This window comes from Colius striatus, chromosome 6, assembly GCF_028858725.1.
Source record: "Colius striatus isolate bColStr4 chromosome 6, bColStr4.1.hap1, whole genome shotgun sequence".
Classification (NCBI taxonomy): domain Eukaryota; kingdom Metazoa; phylum Chordata; class Aves; order Coliiformes; family Coliidae; genus Colius; species Colius striatus.
Window position 1 is genome coordinate 3,242,456 of NC_084764.1, and position 25,007 is coordinate 3,267,462.

General features: G+C 41.1%; 1 protein-coding gene across 6 annotated transcripts in view; it reads right to left on the bottom strand.

The window, feature by feature from the left end:
- Positions 1-1,665: 1,665 nt before the first annotated feature.
- Positions 1,666-25,007, bottom strand: part of RBM25 (RNA binding motif protein 25) — a 34,206-nt gene continuing 10,864 nt past the window's right edge. For 3 of the 6 annotated variants that reach the window (XM_061998137.1, XM_061998136.1, XM_061998138.1), the window contains exons 3-20: positions 24,259-24,308; positions 23,253-23,339; positions 22,844-23,014; positions 22,504-22,561; positions 21,195-21,355; positions 18,728-18,910; positions 16,445-16,498; positions 16,082-16,165; positions 12,147-12,421; positions 10,612-10,828; positions 9,561-9,650; positions 8,589-8,662; positions 7,875-8,025; positions 7,222-7,546; positions 6,109-6,383; positions 5,587-5,685; positions 4,356-4,403; positions 1,666-3,259 (exon numbers count right to left, since the gene is read on the bottom strand). In XM_061998137.1, coding sequence (XP_061854121.1) covers positions 3,167-3,259; positions 4,356-4,403; positions 5,587-5,685; positions 6,109-6,383; positions 7,222-7,546; positions 7,875-8,025; positions 8,589-8,662; positions 9,561-9,650; positions 10,612-10,828; positions 12,147-12,421; positions 16,082-16,165; positions 16,445-16,498; positions 18,728-18,910; positions 21,195-21,355; positions 22,504-22,561; positions 22,844-23,014; positions 23,253-23,339; positions 24,259-24,308 — 2,495 coding nt within the window. In that variant the 3' untranslated portion in view covers positions 1,666-3,166. The remainder of the gene's footprint in view (positions 3,260-4,355; positions 4,404-5,586; positions 5,686-6,108; positions 6,384-7,221; positions 7,547-7,874; positions 8,026-8,588; positions 8,663-9,560; positions 9,651-10,611; positions 10,829-12,146; positions 12,422-16,081; positions 16,166-16,444; positions 16,499-18,727; positions 18,911-21,194; positions 21,356-22,503; positions 22,562-22,843; positions 23,015-23,252; positions 23,340-24,258; positions 24,309-25,007) is intronic. The other 3 variants (XM_061998141.1, XM_061998139.1, XM_061998142.1) reach the window with 3 other exon arrangements.

Consider the following 25,007-nt stretch of genomic DNA (forward strand, 5'->3'; position numbering starts at 1 on the left):
CTCCTGCTTTAAGAGGAGGAAGGAAACACTCAAAATTACAAAGACCAAGTTAGTATCTGAACAAGTTAAATATTCTATGAATAGAAGTCTCTTATCAAATTAACAGCAATATAAAAATACACCATTCTTGACAATGTATCTCACTTGGTCACAGTTTCTCTTTTTTTCAGTGCAGACTAATGAAAACAAGGATACTTTATATTTTGTACTCAGTCCAAGTAACACTGAATGGCAGTTATACAAACAATTATCATAAGACAAAGGGCATGTGTTAGATGATGGTGTAAAGCCTCATTCCACAGCAAAGTCCAGATCAACAAGTATATCCAGTCTGGTTTATAGATTCCCCCACCTCACTATGCACTGTGTATAACTTTTGAAGCACCCTCCCCTCAAAGAATGACAACATACACACTTTGCTAATGGATTTCGTTCTCTGTATGTTCTTAATCTGTGCATTCACTACCAAACACACGCAGTGTGTGTTAAATCACAGATTCAGTGCTGTGATGCTGCCTAAAGAGGCTTTTTCTACCTGGGGCTTGCCAAATTTATCTTGAAATAATTGTTACTGCATGTTGAAAGAAAAACAGGTAACAAAGTTGCTTTCTATATAAAGAACTTCTCAGCAGGGGGCAATTTGTGTTCTAGCCCTCAGCATCACAGACACAAAACAGTTATTACTGAGCAGCAGGATTACTGATTTGAAGATGTAAACAGTAGAAGTGACTTTATAACGCAACATTTTGCTTTCTGAAAGAGGAAAACCTGATAAGTACTTGCCTAAGCCAAGCCAGAGATGCTAGAGTGAACACTCACATCCTCCTTCCACTAAAGAAAACCTCAACTTCCAGAAGATCAATTTCACAGGTCACAACTGCTTCTAAATACTTAATTGCATGGGTATTTAACACTCCAGCTTAAACTGTAGATGTCTTCCTCACACAGGTGACTTCAGTCTCCTGAGGAGAACTACAAGCTTATGCCCAATGCATTCATAACATGAGATGAATATATATAGCTTTACTTTAAGGCAGAAGAAGATAAACTGAAGTTTCACAACTTGAGCTTTCACTGTAGCATCTCAACGTGGATGTTGGGCAATCTGTCACACAGGGGCATTACAACACATTATTGTCACATTTGTCTGGCTTTACTACTCCTGAGGACAGAAAGAGAATGCCATGTTAGGACAAAAAGCACTCAGGAAGCTCACTCTCCCTCTTCTCTGTATTTACCACAAACTGAGCAAGTTTTGAATTTATTTAGAGTTCGGACACTTTTGGTAAATGCTGAAGCAAAACTACATGGGGGAAACAGAGAAGTAATTTCTAAGGCTAGTATCAAGTTGCAGGGAAAAAATAAAGAGGAAATTTGCAGCATGTAAGTATGTAAAACAAAACACTCTCACACAAACTCAAGCACAGCATAGAAGTAGCATCTGAGGACAACACCTCAAGGTAAAAAAAGAACATTTTGTTGTGTGTGGTATTACAGGGATGACAGAAAACATATTGGGATCACATCTGCGTGTGCAGGCTTCTGACCTAAAGCTAGTCTTAAAAACCCCCCACCCCCTAACTTGGGAACACTTGTTGTTTCAGGAAGTAGTGTTAAACGTAATCGCATGTTGCACGAGACTCCAAAAGAATGTCAGCCCTTAAATCAAATATATACATTTTTAATATCTGAAATATTTACATGGTGGAACCTTTACACGATCCCGTTTGTTAAGAACAGTGTTTTCAAGTGCCCTCTCCAGATACAAAGAACTAGTAACTCAAGGTCACAGTTTTGTTTTCTGAACAGGTCAACCTGCATCCTTCAGTTAAATACAATATAGAGATACTGGAACACCTTTTACTTAATTTGTTTGCTATTAAGAATTGTGTTTAAAAATTAAAAATGTTTTTGAGACCATTTGCTCCCTGGAACACAGTCCTCCTGCAATCAAAAGAGCCCACAGCACATTATCTTACCCAGATACCTTACCCATGTCTCCTTACCCAGGTATGAGATAGAAAAAATGCAGTTTACAGTACATGTCATCATTTATACCATATCAGCCTATTTATAAAACCCCATACAAACGAGGCAGGAAAATATCACCCTCTCTTAGTGGACAACAGACTGCTTAGAGTGGAAAAGAAAAGTTGGGGCCAGTTGAACAGCATGGATAAAAACAAGACTTTGGCTTGCTTTGAAAACTTATGGTTTTGTTTCTGTCAACTGCTTATGGTCAGTTACAGCCAAATAGGTATGTTTTTCTGAACACTAACAAAAAACAAACAGCTTTACAAAATAATTTCTCCTTAAAAAAAATCCCTCACCTGATTGTTTTGGAGTCAGAAGAGATGACAGGGAAGGGCTAAAATGAAACTGAGCACAAGATACCCTAGATGTTAAAAAACCCCCAAACATAAAACAGCACTTACTGAGTTGAGGTCCTGCTCTTGTTTTATCTGAGCAAAGAATATAAAACTTCCTGCAATTTGCACTTTCTAGGTAAGAAGCAGAGCATCTGCAAGAGATTAAATCCCCAGTTTCATTAGCAATTCTAAACGAGCAACAGAGTACCAAGTGTTGGATCACACCCAGAATGAAAAGTCTGAGGGAATTCCTTTTCCAGAGTCAGAGGAGGGGATCAACTGAACACACAAGAGCTCTTCTGCAAGAGCAGCTCAGGCCACTTGGTTTCAAACTGTATTCTCATCATTCCTTAAATAAAAAGAGGGACAGTACAAAAACAATAAGCACTGATAATTTTTCAGTAAAATAATTTGTCTTCGTCTGTAACTGATACAGTTCCACATGAAGTGCAAATGTTTTGCAAAACAGGGGCTTTTCTTCTTCATATTTACAAGAATCAGAGTGACATAACAAAATTACCAGAGAGCGTGTACAGTAGCTGCAGCTTATAAAACATACCGGTAATTGTACCTTGTGAATTGTAAAGAGAACCAATGCAGGATTCAGATAACTAACTGAGAAGGGTAAAGGGGGCCTCAGAGCAGAGGACAAAAAAATTCACATTTTCTACATAAAAAAATACAGGTCTCAAGTCTCTGAGAACAGAGAAAATTCCAAGTCTTTGAATGACAGGGGCGGGGGGGGGAAAGAAAACAGCCCAAAATTGAAATGGACGCCTAGAAGCAAGGAGAGTGCTTTATTTCACTAGACCGATCTTCTTCGCTTCTGTCTCGTATATCAACAACCTCCACATTTTGACTATGAAAACTTCAGCCTCTTCATCTAGTACCTGCAGGAAACAAGACATTTTAGGTTAGACATTCCAGTTATAAAGACTAATTCTAGACACATCAGAACTATAAAGAGGAGGTAGTGTCACTCAAGTTAAGCCTGTGAAGGAGGCACAGGAGAAAACCTGAGAGAATTTCTCTGTCCTGCATTTATCACCTGACTTGAGTAGGCTCTAACTGTACAATGCAGCTGCTGAGCATTAAGAGATACAAGTATTAGCATCCTGGTCTCCAAAAGTTGCTTGGGAAGCAGCAGAGAAATAGCAGGCTTGGGAAGAATTAAGAGCAGGACATACACATGTGGTATTTGCCCTTAATTCTCTCACAGTGTCTACTTAATTTCAACTTAGAACTTCCTGGGATGTTTGTTAAGTTATCTATTGATAAGATTTCTCTTCCTTGAATTTATTACTCAAGCTTTTCTTGAATCCATGCAAACTTATAGCAAGTAAAACATCTCTTAGGAAGTTCCCCATGTCACCTACTAAATCACACCAAGAGTGACTTACTCATTTCCACTATGAATCTGGCTCCTACCAACTTCACCTCCCAATTTCCTTATTGGAAAAGTAAACAATGAGTTTTTAGTCACCTTTCCATGTATGAAAAACATGGTGCAACAGTAGTGTTATTTCATAAAGTCCCTCTCTTCAACACCAGGCAAAAAAAAAGAGCTTTTACTCTTCTAGAGAAGAAAAAAAAATCCCCTCTTGCTTATTAATTAGGATTAGACCCACTAAAGCATTACTTATAAAACTGTTTATCACAAGAATGGGGAATAAAAGTTTGTATTTCTGACACAGTTTTGTTATTGTTGGTTTTTATCTCTGCTCTTAAGGACACACTGTGTTGAATCTGTGTCCCACACTTCTGATACTGAGAAATTCTGAACAGGAATCAGTAATTGCTATCTAGATGCTGCAATGGCAAAATGGTGCCTGTGCTGGCATGATCTGTCAATAGAAACAGCTTTCTTAGCTAAGGCATGTTTTCTGTGCATGCTCTATGAACTCCACAGGCTTCTGTTTTGGACTTTCTACTATTTCACAGAGCTGACCATTAGCTTCAATATAATGTTACTCAATTTTTGCTTACCATGGCAACATCATCCAGTATGCTCTGTGGTGAACTGTGAGCCATAACCTGAAAGAAACAAACAGGTTTAGACTGAAAACTCCCCCTTAACCGTATAAACATCTTTGGGCAAAATTCAGTTACTCCTCAAGGATTTTCTGCATGTGCAAAGTATGCAAAGGATTGGCAGTTCTTTAGTTCCCGGTATTATCCTGGGCAATAATCAGCACTAAGCTACATTAGATTCCACCACAGTGAGTGCTAGTTCATGGTTAATTACTGACAAAAGGTCAGGGAAGCTCCAGAGATTCAACAGGTCTTGTATTTGTTGTCTGTTCTTGCACCTCTCCAACTAAGCTCTCCTGATTTAAGGAACAAGTCCCCCTTCCTTCAACAACGAATTCCTAATGGCAGACAAAGGCAGAATTCACCACTCCTCATAACTGAATTTCCACCTGCCTCTTAAGCACTTCCATTTTCTTCCGGAATGAGTTAGCTGTCTTTCAATACCAGAAAATGGGGTGTGTTATTTTTCACATGTATATATATCTCCTTCAAGCTTGGCAAATATTCAACTTCTGCTTTTCACCTTCTACTAACCACCTGTGCCACAAAAACTACCACTTGCTTTGCCTCCCGTACGATAGCCTTGAAAGATAAATTGAGACAAGGCATTATGAACTGTGAGTACCATGAAAGCTCAAACCAGTTCATGACATTCCCTCTTGAGGACAAGCCAGAGTTGTTGTGACAAATTTAAAAGTGCAGGTTATTACAATTCAGTTTGTAATTTGATGGAAGAAGTTGCTCAGACTTTGGTTTAAACATGTCACGTAACGGCTAAAAGATAAAGCAGAATGACTTCCAATGCTAACTCTAAAACTCTACTCTTTGCTCACTACTAAAGCAACAGTAACATCTAAAAAGTTTTTTATGAGGTTAATTTAGTTAAACCAGGAATGTATGTAAAATGAAGCCACTGGCTTTTTTCCCCATGCATTCACACAAATCCTGGTTCTCAGTTATAAGTGAGATATTAGATCTAAAGATAAAACTACCTGTTAAAACAGCTGCTCCTGTCAACTGCTTATTTCTTTACCATTCCATACATCTATCTAATAGGTATCAGACAGAATCTAGCACATACATATTGTGCACAAGCATTAAAAGATGTAACTTGTACTGTAGTCATTGCTACAGCTTAAATAAGAAGCAAAATCTGGACTTCACCAAGGGAGTGGAAGATACTAACCTTAGAACAAACAAAGTCAACTAGTGTGGCTTCTTCTTCGCCGATGTACTCTATGATTTTCTTGTTGATCCACGGTCTAATCCGACGTTCCATTAGTGTCTGGAAACAAAAAACAAACCCATAATTTCCATCAACTTCCCTGTTTTGAAATTAGGCAGCTAGAAGGCTCGATCAACTACTTGGCAGAAGATAAATTTTGGTATTAAGGAGCAAAGCCATAGCAACCTGCCATGTGCACGTATTTCTTGCAGCTGGGCATGTTTTTACAGGATCTTTTTCCTCCCACCTTCCATAAAACTGCTAGACAATTTGTAGCAATTCAGAAGAGACCAAACAAAAATAAGCAGGCATAGTTCAGAGTAAGTATTATATATGGACAAGAACTGCAGTTCCTGTAGCTAAATGCCATTTGATGATAGTCCAACCCACCGGGGTCCCAGGAACATTGTTTATCTATTCAATTCTAAGGTTTGTTTGGAAAAAAACATGCTTTTTCTTGTGAATGGTTAAAAGATAACTTACTGAATCCACAATTGACCAGTCAAGAGGATAAGCAAAGAGCTCTGGTTTTGCTGTGGGAATCTTCTCAATGAGACTCTTAATGTGCTTGCGTTTTTCTTCTGTGTTGACGCTGCCTTTGATACTGCTTTTGTCTTCTTCTCCGTAATCCAGTGGGACAAGTTTCCTTTTCCGGGGCACATCATCACTGTCTTCATCATCAAATTTATTGAAAACACTGTCCACAGCAAGCTTCTTTCTTTTTACAGCATTGGGCTGATTGGGGCTATTGCAGGCACCTACGACCCAGAAGACAGAGTAACATTCATTAACTGCAACTGAAGCTAGTTTGCTCTTCACACAGTCCTTAAGGGACATCAGCTTGTGTGCTATATAAATGTCTTGGGAATGCGTAACATCAGTGTTTTAACCTCTCAGACTCTGTCATGAGAAAGGCAAAAGAGGTAAAGACCTCAAATGAAGTTTGTACAAGATTTTTGGAAAGAGTTTCCTTTCTCTGCCTTATTATGTTCAAGTAGCATCCTCACTGAGGACTACCAGTGCAAACTTTAGCAGAGGCAGAGCACTGAAGCAAAAGATCACAGTGAATCAATCTAGATGCAGGAAAAGCATTAATCAATTAGGCTAATACCATAGAGTTTCTCTTCATTCAAGATATAACACAGTGTGAGCTCACACTGCAGCCCCAGAAAACTTCCACAGTACTGAGGAACTCTCATGTTCCACTTGCAACTGTTGTCAGTTCATCAAGAGGAAGACAAAGTATTCTAATTTTTAGTTTTCTTATTTTAAAAGGGTCTTTGTGAATAAATGTGGCAACTATTTAGGGCTTAAATCTAACGTATATATACATCAGTGAAAAGTAGCAGTGAGTTTTAAGAGAGATATTCAGCAACCTATTATGGTGAAAAAGCATGTGGAAATAACTCAGCTCAGAGTGCTCCTAAGAAAATTAGGCCTTGAGGATGCCAAAACTTCCCTTCCTGGGTAACAACAGCTTGATATAAGTAAGTTAAAGCATAAGATATATTTGGAAAACCATCTGGCTCCTCAGCTTGGCATTTTTTTTTTTCATTCTGACCCCACAGGAAACCTTAAAACCAAACGTGAACTTGCCTAATTTGAGGCTAAGTCCTATTTTGGGCCGATGCTCCTCTGGCTGCTGTTGATCAGGTGAGTTTTCATGAGGAATAATAATGCCACATGGAGATTCATCACCAGGCGTGTTAGGGGTTGCATTGCCACTAGCAGAAGAAACTGATGGGGCAGAACTGATTGGTCGTAAAGTTGGTTTAAGGCAGGGCTTTTGTTCAGGCTCCTCCTCCTCTTCCTCTGGCTCTTCTCTCTTTTCCTCTTTCTCTGCCTTTTCTTCCTCCTCCTCCTCAGACTCTGGCTCTTGTTTTATTTGTGGCTGCCTACGCCGCTCAGCCTCCTGTTCCATCTACAATGGAACACACAATTAGCAAAACAGAAACTCCCAAAGATAGCACTGCTTTAAAAGAAGCTAAAGATCTGTTTCCTAAAGAACTCTTTAAGTCAAGAACAAATACGTGCAACTACTGCCATTATAATGAGAAATATTACTTAATCCAAATTTGTTTTCAAGTGCCATCCAAACCTAGACCTGGGAAGTTAATTCTTGTGCACAGTGTCCTTACTGGTTATCCTGACTGAAGAAAAAGTGAGCAGAGCAAATATTAACCATCAGTTCTCTACACCACTAGAATGTAAGGGCACTTTATCTTCCTGTTAGATCAACAGCTACTTACCCTCTGCAGTTCTGCATCTGGATCTGGGTGTCCTTCAGCCAGAAGGCGCTGCCTAATTTCTTCCAGTTCTTCCTTTTCCCTTTTCCTATCGCGTTCATCTGCTTCCATCTCTTTCTCTCTGTCTCGTAGCCTCTTCTGAAGAGCACTGCCCCTACAAAATACCCAGATTTCGTACTTCAAAGAACATTCTAATGAGTACCTTGTACCATAACACAACAAACACCTGATACATACGTAACTTCTACTAAATGAAAACAAGATGCGTAAGAGCATCTGGAAGAATCCAAGATCCCAGTTACCAACCTTACTTACTACACAGCATACTAAATGGATGCAGAGAATGTGACTGCTAGTCACACTAGAAAGAGAATGAAATTATTTTACCTTCCCTGTAAGTGATTTTCTTTTTACATGCATGCTTGGTCCCATCTCCCTGCACCCAACACGTTGTTTTGGCACTACACTGACCTCTGCTCCACCTCACCCACAAGTAAAGTGAGAGGAAAGAGCAGCTACTCCCAACAGTAACAAGTACAAAGTTTCCCTTTTCCCTTTGGCACTTAACAAGTGACACTGAAATAACTGAGATAATTACAGAACTCTTGCATTCCCACAGATCACTCAAATATGAACTCCCTAAGCCCCTGCCAACAAACCCCACAGCTGTGTTTAAAGGAACAATGAAGACTTTATTGTTAGGAATCAAAGACATACCTGTAGTACTTTGGATCATCTCTGTCATCATCATAATCTTCCAAGAATTCTTTTAACCGTTTGGCTTCCTTTGCCTAGAAGGAGTTGAAACATAAAGTTTCATTGTCTAGTTTTCTTTCCAAGAGTTTAGAATGCAGAAATATTACTGTTAACTGTATATGTAGTATGCTTAAAACTAAGAATACAGTTTTCCAGACAGAAAATGGAAAGCTTTTGGAATTGCATCACCATACAGGGATCTGTCGACTTCCTGTCCTATGCTCAAGAGCAGATAGTACAGACATTAGGACCTTAGGTCCAATGGGATCATGTCTCTGATCTGAAGACAACTGCTCTGTTATTAGCATTTCAAAAGGGTTTTAAATATATTCTCACACCATCCTTTTTTTTTACATCATACTATCATTTTGGCTGGAAAAGACCTTTGAGATCATCAAGTCCAACCACTAACCTCGCACTGCCAAGCCCATCGCTAAGTCATGTCCATCAGCACCTCAGCTACACAGCTTTTAACCATCTCCAGAGATCGTGGCTCCTCCACCTCCCTGGGCAGCCTGGGACAGTGTCTAACAACCTTCTCAGGGAAGGATTTCTTGTATTCTCCAATCTAAACCTTCCCTGGTGCAACTTGAGGCCATTTCCTCTTGTCTTATCGTTCATTACGGGAGAGAAGATGCTGGACCCCACCTCACTAAAATCCCCTTTCAGGTAGTTTTAGAGAGTGATCACATCTCCCCTCAGCCTTCTTTTCTCCAGACTAAACACCCCCAGTTCCCTCAGCTGCTTCTCATCAGACTTGTGCTCCAGCCCCTTCCCCAGCTCCAGTGTATCTCTGGACACACTCCAGCACCTCAGTGTCCTTCCAATGTCACTATCCATCAAAGACAGCAGTACAATGTTTCATTCTAAAAGGAATCTAAAGAACAAGGCGGGGGGGGAGACCACAATGACATGGAAAAGTATAAACCTTACCATTTCCCTTCTTCTTTCTTCTTCCCTTTCGGCCTCTTTTTCATACTCTCGGCTTTTCTTCCTTTCTCTGATTTCCCAGTTTTTAAGACGCTACAACAGAAGAGAAAACACCCACTGCAATCAAGACTGTTAAGAACAGTGTTGCAATCTTGTTTAAAATCCAATTAAGTCATTTAACAAAAAAAATTGCAATTAAGCAAATAAATAATTTGTAGATTCACAGGATCACTTCAGCTGGAAGAGAGCTTTAAGCTCATGGAGTGCAGCCTTTGTCCCAGCCCTATCAACCACCAGCCCATTGCCCTCAGTGCAGCATCCACTTGTCTCTGAAACCCCTCCAGGGACGGTGACTCCAGCAGCTCCCTGGGCAGCTGTTCCAATGCCTGACAGCCCTGGCAGCAAAGAAATTCCTCCTCACATCCAGCCTGAACCTCCCCTGGTGCAACGTGAGGCTGTTTCCTCTTGTTCTATTGCTTGTCACTAGGGAGAACAGATCGACCCCCTCCTTGCTACAGCTCCTTGCAGGTAGTTGTAGAGAGCCAGAAGGTCTCCCCTGAGCCTTCTTTTCTCCAGGCTAAACAGCCCCAGATCCCTCAGCCCTTCCTCATCTGAGACATGCTCCAAATCCTTTCCTAGCTTGGTAGCCCACCTATGGGATCCTCTCCAGCCCCTCAGTGTCCTTCTTGTAGAGAAAGGCCCAAAACTGGACACAGTACTGGGCCTTACCACAGCCGAGTACAGGGGAATGGTCACCTCCCTGCTCCTGCTGACAACACTGTTCCTGATACAAGCCAGGATGCCACTGGCCGCCTGGCCCACCTGGGCACGCTGCTGGCTCGTGTTCAGCCACTGGCAATCAAATCACCACAATAAACGCTACAGGGTAAGATGCACAAAATTGTTCTGACAAACCTCTGCCCCAATTCATGCACTGAAACGATTAAAAATGTGTTTAGAACAAGGAGAAGGAATGACATTTTATAGGAGAAGACTTACCACCACCCCTCAGAAACAACACTTTCTGTAAGGAACCTTTAAGATCCCCACCTACCTCCTGATAGGCAGCTTCCTTCTCCCGCAGTTTCCTCTCCAGTTTCCGCCGTTCGTACGCATCCTCTTCGTCTTCTTCTCTGTCTCTCTTCTTGTCCTTCTCCCGCTCTCGTTCCCGCTCGCGTTCTCTTTCCCTCTCTCGCTCTCGTTCTCTTTCCCTTTCCCTCTCTCGTTCTCTTTCCCGTTCCCGTTCTCGTTCCCTGTCTCTGCTTTTTTCTCTGCAGGAAGGAAAGAGCACAAAGTTAAGTACAGAGCCTTCCTCTCCCTCCACTCAATCAAGTAATTTAACTTCAAATGCATAATGTACTACTTACAGCAGCTTGCAAGTTCCTCTGCAACTATACAGTAAATCACTTCTAATAATATATTCAAAACCACATTTACCTACAAGTAACTGAATGCTAACCACTAAGTAGTGGTATCTACAGAAACAAAGTGTGAGGACATGGCAATTCTTATCAGAGTGTGTTGGTACTTCTCTATAAATAAATGACAGAAAAAATCCCCACAAATAAAGGGTGTGCTTAATAAATCCTTCATAGTTGCAAGGCTTACAGACAACTTGAACCCTGTTGACACTATTTTTTTCTATAGTGAAGAGCAAAATGCAGCATCTAGAGCCTGACATGATTAGTCACTGTTTAAGAGGGAAAGAAGAACTCTTGTTTTGCTTTTTTGCTAAAAGCAATAAACATCCCCCCTCACACTTAACAAAGGTAAAGGTAAAACCTACTTAAGCTGAAAGATACTACAGACATCAGAGAATGCTGAGTTGGAATAAAGCCAACCATGAAAAACAAGAGATCACAGAATCTTAAGGGTTGGGACTTTTAGAGATTATCTAGTCCAACCCCCCTGCCAGAGCAGCACCACCTAGAGTAGGGCACACAGGAACTCATCCAGCTGGATTTGAATGTCTTCAGAGAAGGAGCCTCCACAGCCCATCTGGGCAGCCCCTGCCAGTGCTCCCTCACCTCAACAGGGGACAAGTTTTTCCTGTGTTTCTTTGGAACTTTTTCTGTTCCAGCTTGTCCCTGTTGCCCCTTGTCCTGTCACTGGCCATCACTGAGCACAGCCTGGCTCCAGCCTCCTCACACCCACCCTTTATGTATTTGCAAACATTCATGAGGTCACCCCTCAGTCTCCTCCAGGTTAAAGAGCCCCAGCTCCCTCAGCCTTTCATCGGAAGGTAGATGCTCCACTCCATCACCTTTGTGGCCCCGTGCTGGACTCTCTCCAGCAGCTCCCTGTCTTTCTTGAACTGGGGGGCCCAGAACTGATATTTGAGATAACACCATTATGCTTAAGTCATGGTTGGGTGGGTGCTTACTGCATGTTACAGTCCTTCTACTCCTGTGCCGCAGAGGGAATCAGGTACTCTTGCAGCTTCTGTACATACAACGCTTCCTGACGCTTTTATTAGCGACGTTCCAAAAGGAGCCGTCTCCTCCGAACGGCAGCTCATCCGCAGAGCTGCACACGCCTCATCAACAGCGCTCAGTACAACTGAAACAACAGCAGCTCGAGTGCCTTTACCTTGATCTGCTCCGATCCTTGTTGCGGTCCGAGCTCCTTTCGCGGTCTCTGTCCCGGTCCCGCTCGCGGTCTCTGTCTCGGTCCTTAGTCCGGTCCCGATCCCTATCTCGCTCCCGTTCACGCTCCCGTTCCTTCTCCTTCTCTCGTTCACGTTCCCTCTCTCTTTCACGCTCCCTCCTTTCTCGTTCACGTTCACGTTCCCTTTCTCTTTCTCTGCGTTCTTTTTCAATTTCCTGTCTTTCTTTCTCCTTTTTGCCTTTTTCCTCCTCCAGTTTCTAAAAACCAACAAGAGAACTTTCCCAGTTAATGCTGTCATTCAAGGATCTGGATCTTCCCGGCGCAACACACAAGGCTGGTAATGGAAATACCAAAACCGCCACCGATTTTAAAACAGTAAATAGGGCTTGGTGGGTACTTTTTGGAACTCATAAGTAAGAAATCAAAATGCAGCAATCACAAGACTAAGTTGCGTGCAAAAGCATAGATCTACATAGACCAGCGATCTCCAACCTTAGCAGAGCAGGGCTGGCCTCATATTACAAGCTGACTAAACTGCACGTTAACACGGTGCACTGCCAGTCATGATTCAGGTGGCCCACAAATTCCATTGGCCCTAGAAGCCACTTGGGTACAAGCAAAGTGAAGGTCTAAGCTGATAAAATTAATTCTGTTCAGCTAGGAAAAGACATTTCAGTGCAACGCTTACTGGGACACAGTGAGTTGCTTCCCAAAGAGTCTTGGCAGATCAAAACCGTCCTGTATGACAACTCGGGTAAAGAAATTGATCCACACTTACACGTGGTGCGTGTGGTTAAACAGTGAAGAGAGCTGCAACCTTTTCCCCTTTTCCCTCCCTAAAAAAATTGCTCTAACAGTTCATTGGTAAGAACTGGACTCTGCAGAATGGAATCCTTAACTTCCACCACTGCAAGATGGAGAGAGTTAAAAAGGTTGGAAATAGCTCTTTTGAAACACAGAAACTAAAGGGTTACCTGCTACAGTTTTACTAAAAATTGTACAAAATTGCCACCTTTTCAATTAGAAACAGTTCCTATGATCAGAATTCCTATAAGACAATAGAAAATACATCAACAGAATGATAGATAAATCCATCCTTGGAAGCAATTGTTATGTGTTAACTTACAGATGCTGTGCTAGGACATGGACCGCCAACACTGGATTAACCTTGCCTATAAGCTATGTTTCTGGGAGGAAGAGCAAGTACAACGGTTCACAAATATACCAAATAACAACCACATAAACCAAATTTTAACCTGAAGGATGCCAGAACACCACTTTTTTTGAACAAACACTGAGCAGAATAACCAGGTTTATCCCCTTTGGCTCCACGTTTACCATCACTGAAATGAAATTAAAAACTGGCACAATAAAACAGCATTTTCTCTGGTTTGGTTGGTTTGTCTAATTTTTTTTTTTGTTCTTTTCTTTTAAACAAAGCATTTAAGACAACTTTAAAAAGCAATCTTACCTGATAGGTTTTCTTCTGCCATAGGCACAGGGACCAGAGAACCGACAAAAGATTACAGAAATAAAGCTAATTCACTAGTGATTAATGTATCCGGTGAAACTATGCTGCATTGCCAGAGCAATACAGGCAAACCAATGTTGGATACATTGAAATCACAAAAGGAAAAAGGGACTAAAAATGGGAGGAATTGGTAGAAAACTGATATGGAAAAAAACCCCAATACTTAAGATTCTACATTATAAACTGGGCTCAAAACCAACTTCTAGAAGGGCTGCCTTTTACAGGAGCTTCACAGCCTTAAACCTCAGTGCAGTCAGGTGTTAAATTAGGTTGTCAACTTCTAAAAACCCAACTTACCTCAAATTTCATTTACTTTTAAAGAAAAGTTTAAATACTCAAGTGGTTGATACTTACAGGTTATCTTAGATGTTCCAATAGAAATTTCTTTGGTTGAACTCTTGATTTTTTTGCCACTCAAATACTTTGTTTGTGGCGAGATTTCTCAAGAGAGTATCTTTCTTTTTTTTTCTTTCTGCCTAGTATGGTCACCCAAGTGTGAATTTACACACACACACACAGGCCTTGGTGTATTAAAATCCACTTTGTGGGTCCGCTCTCTTAAAACCCAATTGAAACAACAAAAAAAGGTCTATTTTGCAATAGGAATCTGGCCTCATCTACTTCTAAATATTGCCTAAACAAGAGGATCTGGAAGGGTAATGGGATGGGAACGGTATCAGATAAGTTGAAGTAAATGAACAGAAATGAACAGGTAGAAGAATTATAAATCTTACCTTGAGCTCTCTTCAGACTCGTCCGTGCTGTAAATGGACGCCCCCTGCAATGCTGATACCCTGACAGTCTGTGGTTATCCTTTTATAAACTCATACCAAAAACATGCAAAGGTTCACTGTGCTCACTGAGCCAGCTGCTAAAGATTCAACAGCCCCTTTTAAACAGATCCAATATACGCAATGACTACTTCCAGTTGTTTTTTTTTCATGTTAACGAACCCCAGAATAGCCTCCCCAATAATAGAGATTCAAGGCAGTCAAATGCCCAACAGCTTCTGAAACAAGGAAGCGTGGTTTTTTTTGGTTGTTTGTTTTGTTGGCTGTTATTTTTCAAGAACTTATTACTTGTTTGCATCTCAGTACCAGTGACGACTCGGGGCTCGGAATTGAACACAATTCTACTGAAGTTTCACCACTGAGCAGTCTCACATTCAATTGCTGAGCTTCTCCAGATGATTTCTTCTACAATTTTTTCCCCAGGTTTTTATGTCCAACGACTTCAGTCGAGAGGAAAACTGAATGTGTGTACATACAACAGCGTGCAGTCGCTTGTTACTGCACTGATACAGTCGTGTGAAAACGTGGTACCATCCCCAGTGACTGCACGTGGTAGAGCTGAGTAACACGGGTATACTTCACCTTGCTGTACCTTCAACGGTTTCTTTAACGTTGATTTGGGGGGTATTTTGCAATAAAATTGTGTGCTCAAAAGAGAAGCTTGTTGATACTTCCCTAGGTCAAGGACCATTCCAGTCTCGTTGGGGGCGGGGGGGGTGGGGGGGAATAATACCGACTTTAAGCTAAACATGAAGAACATCACATGCATAGTTGTGCTTCAGCTATCCACAAGTACCATTTTCCAAAGCAGAAACATTCACAGATGCACTAGCATTAGCAGAAACTTCTGTAAGTGAGAACCCTGAGGTGGGACTCGATGTGCACAAACATTTCCAAGCCAGTTACCCCTTTGCATATTTTTCTGAGGGGGCATCCATAAGTATAATAAAAAACAGAAGCTCATACTTACATCCTATTCCATGTTACTTTCCAAGCTGTGAGTTTCATCTTGCATTAGTCACCATATGATCTCTATCATAATGGTGGGGGTCAATGAATAGATTAGCTTTATGGGAATTTACAGTTCTTCCATGCATCTAAAGTTTGGTAAGTCTGGTAACCACTGACCTAGTTTTAATCTTCCCCCACTCTTAACTTAGAACTATTAAAATAAAAGACTTAAATTTAATTCAAGCTTCAACTCTTCACAAAATCTTGGATTATGTTACAAATCTACCTACAGAAACACACTCAAGTGTATGTCTTACACCGCAGCCCCGTTTAGCCTTTAGTTATAAATAGCTTCGCTTAATGTATCGTGTAGAAACTTAAAAGTTGCCTTCATTCATGTTAAAAGTGAGAAGACTGCAAAATACTCAGTAGCAATCAAAGTCTTAGCATAAAGATGTCAAGGGCCACTTTAACGTGGTAGTCGTCTTCCTTTTTTTTTGACTTGTAAAGCACTAAATGTATATTAAACCTAACATAAACATCATTTTAAGTGATATTGCAACGTACTGCTAAATTTTATAATAGTGGTTTTTCGGATTTTGATAAAGCCTAATTTGTATCAAGTGCAAAAACAAGAATACTACCTTGTGTGTGTCTCTGAATTTACTGATCTCTCTTGATATCAGGTCTCTTTTGTCTTCCTCCATTTCTATAGCATTTATATCCTCCTAAAAAACAAGGGGGACAGGAGGAAAAGCATTAAGAGCCGTCTGTACAGACACAGGAGAACGAGAGAAAAGCTGAAGGTTAGAAGTTTTCAACCAGTCTTGCAAGATAAAGAAAGTCCTTCTGCAGTACCAAACCTGACAGTCTGATGTTAATGAGTGAAAAAAAGAAAACCAACAAAAAAATACATTAAAAAAAAAAATATCAGATGGACAAGAGTCACAAATCTGGCAACTAGGCAGTAAACACAGTCATTGTCAAAGCCTACAATGTAAACGAACCTTGGTGATGAGTGGATAAGGTATCAGTGGGGCCACTGGAAATCTGCGGAAAATCTGCGGAAAAATCCACGGAGATTTTTTTTTTTAAGAATAGATTGCACACTACTCTGCAAAAACAAAGGTTTCGTATGTTTGTACTACAAAGCAATACTGTGCTGCTGTCATCTCATTGCTTTGATCCGACAAAGCTTAACAGAAGAACCTCGCTAATTCTCCCTTCTCTGAGCTACTTCAAATCCGCGGTGAGGTCTCGTGTTAGGGAGACTTCACCGAATTCGAGGTGTACTGCAGGATATCAGCACGCTATTGTAGCATCAGAAACGAGGCTAAGCTACACTTGCCAATGGGAAAGGAGCAGCGCATTTGCCGTGGGTATGTCTCCATTTTATCGACTCGCTAATTCGCAAGGTTTGGGAGGTCGCACCTACTGCAACTGACGGCGAGTGCGAATTAGCGAGGTTCCCCCGTGCTCGCGATTGAAAACCAGACTCCACTCACTCTCGGTACCCCGCACACATTTCTCATCTCCCCCACAGCAGTCACGCCTCCATCCAGAAGAGCTAACGGACCGCCGCTAACGCCAGCGGGAGTCTTCACACCAAGCTCCTCAGGGCACGACGGCCCCAAAGCCGGTGCGTTTCCCTGCCCGCCTCCCCCACCAGTGTATCTACATCCATCTTCCCTTTCCCCCCGCCCTCCACAGTCCTCCTCTCCCCTCTCCTTGAAGGACAAGGGAGAAACAAGCTAGGACCATCTCTTCACTCCCACCTCTATCCATGCAAGCCAAAGATGGCAACTTTCTTCTCCTCCTTCCCAGTACGGGAGGGATAACGGGGTGTCATTTCAACCCCTAAATGTTATGTATTTAAAAGACAGCTTATTTGTCTACTTGACTAGCTCAGATTGGTCAAATTCTACATCATAATGAGCTAGTAGAATATCCCTCTGTCTCAGGGACATACTCAGCACCCAGCTCTTCCAAGACTTCAACAGTCTCTTACAACGTTTAACTACCTGGTATTATTCATGGCCATATATATATATATATATAAAATGTATACCTGTACCCACAGGACAATACACATTGTAACAACAAAATACAGCTGACAGCATTAGACAGTGACTCGTTTGTAAATTCTCATCCAAGAAAAGCATCTTCTCCCAAAGGGAGGGAGAGGAAAGAGAAAAACTCTCAGCTCAGCACTCTTATAGCTCAGGTCAGCCGTGGCTAACGACGTTGTGGGGAAGGTATACTTGGCTCCCTGAGGGAGATGTTGCTTCTTGCAACACAATCTCCATGAGCATTTGAAGCTGCATTATTGCCTTGGAATAGGTACTTTGCAGAAGACTTTAAGTGGGTAAAAATCTTGGTCAAACAATTCTCCAATCTCTTTCATATTAGGTGCAGAATGGTAGGTGAGAAAGCCCGTTTTCTCCCATAGTTAGAAACTTGGCTGGAAAAGCTAAGTCTGAGTTTGCTCATTCTTACTCCCCCTTCTCTGGTTTGTTTTGATCCATAAAAAGGTCATGCACAGAAGCAGGTCTAAACCAGAACATTCACTCCTGCTTAACAGCTTGGCTTTTTTTGTTTTGCATTACACAACGTATCAAAACCAGCTGATCAAATCCAGCCAAATAGAGACATGCCTGTAAAAGTGATTTTGTAAGGCAGGAAGATTACAATATGCCTTTCATCCCTGAAGGACCCCTCCAAGGTTTGTGAGGTAGACATATACACAACTAACAAAGTGCTTCCACATTTGGGGAGACAGTTGCAATCAGTTGGCTCAAGGCATACTACAGGAATACACGCTGTAAGCAGAGAGAAGAATAATTGTGTCAAAAACTACCAGAGCAAATTCCTGCCATTACACAAGTGCCCTGGCATCCTTCAATGGAAACGCACAGTACGCAGGAACTCTTTACAGTTGTTTCTCAAGTTCTCACAAGAAACACCCTACGTGCACCCTAGTGCAGGTTAAACTCCACTAAATTCAGTATTTCCACCTTCTGAGGGATGAAAGGTCGGTTCAATCCTGCCCAGATTCAAACCTGTTGTTCCAAGAAGTCTAGGTGCTTAGATGTCTAAACCATCCTGAAGGGATGGTGTCTATTACTGACTAGCTTTCAGCTTAAAAAAAATCAAACTGCTGCTGACATCAATGCTTGTTGATTTGTTTTCTCATCAGGAGTTTAGGTTTAAAGTATTTGCAAAAGGTTTGGCCATTATATAAAGGTGAGTTGAAGAAAAAAATCTGTTTTGTCCAAAATCAAAACACATACGTCCTCCTTCTTTTCCTTTTTCTTCTTCCTGGGGTGAGAGTCAGATTCCTGGGAGGGGGCATTGAGCTCGCTGGAATATTCTCGTATTAAGACTTCAATGGCCCCTTTAATTATCTGATCTCTTCTCTTCGTTTCCTCATCCAGTGCTTCATCGTCATCGTTTGTCGTCTCAGGTCTGGAGTTCTAAGGAAAAAGGGCAAGGGAACAGGAATCAGCAAACTGCAACAGATGTTATTTCTCTTTCAGAAGTTCCCCTTTGATCCTCACATTCATGCCCCTACAACATTGACTCAGAAAAACAAACCCCAAAATCACAAACAGCAAGTCAACCACAAAAACCAAACCACCTACAAGTAGCCAACAAGTGCATCACTTCAATCAAGATCTTTTCACACCAGCAATACCATAGGGTAGTTCTACATGTGGGATGGCTGCAGAGAGCAAGTGTAGGGTTGCATAATAAAACAGAACACAGAAATGATGATTAAGGAAAATTAAGGAAAGAACACGCACGCTCACAGAAAAGCTCTTGGTCAAAAAGTTCTGCCCTGTATCCCCTCCAGGAATTAAAGTCATTCCAAGAATAGTTCCTCAAAGCCTTCTACTTAAGTGCCATGCAGTACAAGTGTCTACCTACAACTTTCAAGCTGCAGCTTATAACGGGAGAACTGTATTAAAAGAAGCCTTGTTAGGGAAAACATTCCTTTTTCTTGTCAAACATTCTTATTACTGCTGACTCATTACTTTGTAGTTCTTGCTCTTTTTGCCCCTTTACACCTTGCAGGGAGGAAAGAGAACGCCAAGTGCACTTCACTAAATGTTACATGAAAGGGTAGAACAATGATGTGCACACTGAGCAAAGAAGCCCACCTCTTGATCCCCTGAAGCTTTTAGAAAAATGGAATCTCACCTGAGAATCCAGCTGGGTATCCCGTCAAGCGATAGGTGGTGGGTGAAGTGAGGGGGAGGGAAGGGTCTGATGGAGCAGCAGCTAAGAATGAGGGGGAAGGGAGGACTCAGTTGGAGCTGAAGAGGCTGCCAGGCCAAGGAGGAGCAGGCTGAAAAGAGCTAGAAGGCAGTGACAGCGAATGGAATTGAAGAGGTCCAAGGAGAAGTAGAGATCAGGGAGAGGAGCTATTTAGATCAAAGTTTGTTTGGTCTGTCTCTAGGAAATTGTGCTGCAGTGTACACATTTGATTTCTTAATCTTGATGAAAGAGTTGCAACTTTTGGATCTGAGTGGCACCAGCACACCAACAAGGGTATGAAAGGAATCGCAAGCAGCATGATTACAATACACTACATCAATATTCCTTGGCAATTCACAGCCTTCCTTTGCATCATCACAAACAAGACAATTTGGAGCTAATTTCACTCTACAGTTCACTGGAACGGGCACATACTGTTGTCTTCACCAAAGATACCAGCAGCAGCATCTGCTTTATTACAGTCAATCCCCTGGAACTGATTGTAACCCACAGAAAACAAAATTCTTGAAAGAGTGGTACAAGACCTCCACTGATGCTTTCAGCTTGTTTGTAGTATCAGTTGTGAAGCACAGGTATTTCAGGTGATGCCAACAGGAAACAAGGAAGTAGGGAACCAGAGGGGCAGTGAAACCAAGCCCTTGCCTAGCCTAACAGCTAGTACAGAACTACTCTCAAAACCCATGAAGTTCGCACCCTGCTCTACTGAGCCACTGCATTTAACCCCATACACTGGGTACACACAGACAAAAACTGTCAAGTACTTCAAGTCATCATTATGCCACAATGTCACTGATTGTGACAGTGAATACATTATTTTAGCAGAGAAATGGGTAAAAGAAATAGGTAAAATTCATTTCCATGCAGATTTGTCAGTTCAGTAACTTCACATTTCACAAGAATTCAACGTATCAAATAGCTGAAGTTATTCCAGAACAAATCCATAGCTCTCAAAACAGAGAGTACAAAACTCACTTGTCTGTCTACTAAATGTCTGTAAGATGCCCACTGTGAGCTGATATCTGCATCCCCTACAGAATGATCTACTTCTGTTTTCATTACTTTGTTCTAGAAGATTATCAGCAAATAGAAACTCCAATTCTCCTCAGAAAGCTGACTTACAGACTCTGACAGCAACAAACACTCCTGGAGTTTGTACACTTTCAAGAGTTTCTACACGAAAATGAAGTAACAGAATCATAAGGTAGAGCACATGTTACTAAACTTCAGAATGAATTACAGGATTTATTGCAGAGATTCAGCTGTAGCTAACAGATAAGTCTGAATGCTGGTGAATTAAGAGCTTACACTTCACTGCCTCTCACCCTATCTTCAGATTCAATAATGTGATCCTGGTAAAATCCTAAAATGAATTAGGAGCAGAGACAAAAAAATCCAAGAGACAAACTCACAGACTGATCTAGGATGTACATTACAGCACCCTCTTGCCAAGATAACACAAGTCTCACATTATATACTTACCCCATTAGAAGCTTTTTTCTTTGCTTTCCATTCATCTAGCTGAGCCTTTGTCTTTGCATCAACTTTGACTAGCAGCTTCTTCTCTCCAATCTGGAGGTCATGAAGCAGTCTCAGTGCTCGTAGCGTGGATTCTGGCTCTTTGTACTCACAAAACCCAAAGGCTGAAATGGATGGTTGAAATGAAGTGTCAAAACTCTTCAGGTAATATACTTTGTGTAAAACAAGTGCTTTCAATCAATAAACTTGGAATAAATTAACTTCATTTTATTTCAAAGCAGGTGTACACATCATAAAAAGTCAGGAAGATCATTCATTCCTTGAGTTTGTATGGCCTAATGGCATAGTGAATAAGGAAAAAACAAGACATACATTGTAGATGCCCCATCCCTGGCAACATCCAAGGTCAGGCTGGATGAGGCTCTGAGCAATCTGATCTAGTTGAAGATGTCTCTGCTTATTGCATGGGGGTTGGACTGGATGACTTTTAAAGGTCTCTTCCAACCCAAACCATTCTACAACTGTGTTTTTAAAGCTTTTGACATTGTCTGTCTTAACTAAGGAATGCAGTCTGTATGAAAACATGTCTCAGGTGGGTTTGCAATTGTCTGAAGATCAAAGACATCAAACGAAAGCTCCTTGTTCACCTAAGGGCGAGGTATTTCAAACTACATTCTTCACAACAGTTACAGAAAGTTGCACAGGAGAAAAACTCTTTGTGAGAGCAAAATAGATCAAGTATGATATACAGTAAAGCTGAAGAAATGGAATGACATCTTAAAAAGCAAAACCACAAAAACAAAGACAGGATATGAAAACAGCAAACAGCAAAATAGCAACCAAAATGATTTCCTGAATCCACTCGGGAGAAGTCACAAGACAAAATAATTTGGTTCAATTTGATGATAGGGAAGGAAGCTAAATTTTACACCAGGAAAATCTCATTAACACAGAAGATTAATACATAGTAATGGCGTTGCAAACATCCTCATTCCTTTGAAGGTTCAGTCCAACTAGTAAACCTTCTTCTCAGAGATAGTCTATGAACTCCTAATTCAGTGTCAGGACAGAAAGGTGAGCAGAATTAGGACCTCAAGACATTTGGGCATTTAACCTTTCTCAATGTTATTCTTTTTGTTTTGTTTTGATTGCAAGGACTATCCCTTCACTAGGAAGAATTAACAGTTAAATATCACACACAGTATCTTAATATGTGAAGGTTTTAGGAATAACAACATGTCAGACATTTGAAAAGCTGCCAGGTAATAAAAACAAAGCCTGATTAGACATTTTGAAGAGTATGAGAAGTTACCTTGAAGTTTTCCAGATGCTCCTTGTACTCTCTTCCAGCTCAAGACCAAGCCACATTTCTGCATTGAAGATAAACACTTATTAAATATTACTGTTTATCTTCAAAATATTACAAAAGATTTTTGAAAGATGAGATATAAAAGGGTAAATGCTACAAAAATAGAATATGCCTATGTTCACTGACATCTACAGCTTAAAAAAGCTGTGCTCTTCACATCCTCACTATAAACTCAAGCATAATGGACTGCTGTGTCAGTGAGTGGGATTAGTTCACTGCTTGTGGGTGACTACTCCATTCATCAACTGGAGATAAAATGTGACAAGCAGCTCACTGTACTTACAGCTAGAAGCTGCCGTATAAGCATGTCCGAGGCCTTCTCAGAAATGTTGCCTACAAACACGGTGGTGGTGGGACCGCTGTTTTCATCGTTTTCTTTGTTCTTTAAGCCAGGATGGTCTTTTCTGACTCCCAAATGTTTTCCCACCATAGACACTGTGGTAGGAACTAATACCTAGGAAGAGGAGGAGAGGGTATAAAGTAAGTGTTGTGTTGAGGTTTTTTTTCCTGTTTAAATCCATAAGAAGGAAGAGTTAGATACACACAAGTATTTAAATATTTAATTTTCACAGGCTTATGCAGTGAGACAGCAATAAGTAGTTTAGGCTTTAACACTTTATATAGCACAAAAAAGACTGCCATTTTCTGTCAAAGACAGATAGGGGGGAAAAAGAACAAAACAAGAGGTGTACCTGAACATGGCTAGGAAGAAATTCTTCACTACGAGGGTGGTGAGGCACTGGAACAGGTTGCCCAGAGAGGTTGTGGCTGCCCCATCCCTGGAAGTGTTCAAGGACAGGTTGGATGGGGCTTTGAGCAACCTGGTCTAGTGGAAGGTGTCCCTGCCTATGGTAGGGGAGTGGGAACTAGACAATATCTAAGGTCCCTTCCAATCCACACCATTCTATGATTATTCTACGATGGCTACTGGAAGGTCTCAAGGTGAGTATACAGTAACACTAGGTACTATTTCTTCTACAAATAAGTAATTTGCAACTTTTAAGTCTTTGGGAGTTGAAGTACCTTACCTAACAGTGTAAAAAAGTAACTCTGACTCAAAGGGCTTCAATGATACATGACAGCTCTTAAAGCTTTCATGGAGTGAATAAACACCACTGCTTCAGTTAATCAACACACGGCTTCTTTGTGTGTTGGCCTCTTTGCGGTAAGCAGCAAATATTTGTAAAAGAAGCTGTATTAAACTGTATAGGTATGATCAGCTTTTCATCTCTCTCCTTCTACCTAAGCTTAATGGTACATACGCACCAAGTCCCTGTTCTCAAAACATCTTCTAGAAATTTCACTTAAGAAAAAGCATGTTAAACAGAAGACCGAATAATACACGTGTTCCAGCACCTTTGTCAAACAGACTGGTTACCATGAACACATCCTGCTCTAACAGAAGACACAAACTATCAAGAGCATTCAGTATTTAGGGGAGATTTCACTTGTGCAAATTTGGGGAAGTGGTAATCCACTGTGAAGCCAAGAAGCAGCTTCTGCATCTTTAAGAGTCCTTTTTTCTGCCCCATAAATCAAAGTTTCCTTCCAACTAGAAATTAGTAAGACAAAGGGACCTTTCTCTCATATGCTCTTCCATAGATGCATGTAACATGCGACTATTCTGTCTCCTGCAACACAGGGAAAGAGCACTGGTGTGTTATTTTGCAATCACCCCACTCCCACTGGAACACTTACAGTCGGAGCAGGAGCCATAATGCCCATTGGTACAGGAATCATAGGGGTACCTAAGACAAAACAGATGGAGATTACTGATCAATACAAATGAAATGATTGCAAACCATTTCCAGAACAAACAGCAATTGTGGTCAAATAAGAATTTCACAGTAGTGATTACCAGCAATTCCTTCAGCACACAAACATTACATGTGCACCCTGGTCACTTTTACCACATTTCAACTTGCTAGTAATAAATCTACTTTTGAAGCATATTCAAACCACAGTATTGTTTTAGAGGATATCTGTGTTATGAATAAGGCAGGTAATTCCATAAATACAGAGCAAAAGCAGCTCTCCCAAAAGCCCTACAGATAATAATCTCATTCCTGTCTTGCTCAATTCTCAGTATACACCTTAGGGATGACACCCTACAGAGAATGCCACCAGGCCTCATGCTTCCATTACGAGACACCTTTACACTGGCAGCATAGAAAATGCCAATCCAGACACTCCCTACTTGCTGAATATTTGACTTGGCAGTCTCTAAAACTTACTTTTAAACAATATTTGATCAGGTGAAACCAGACAACACCCTCTTTTCCACTACCAGATTCACCAGCAGCTTCAAGTTCTATCATGTGAGCCAATATCTGATCATAACAAAGGCTGTTTATCTTCCCATGCCAGCTGCTAGAGGAGGTTAAAGACGTTAGGTCCATTTCAAAACTACTTGCTGGCCAGTAAAGGCATTAAGACTCAAGAACAAT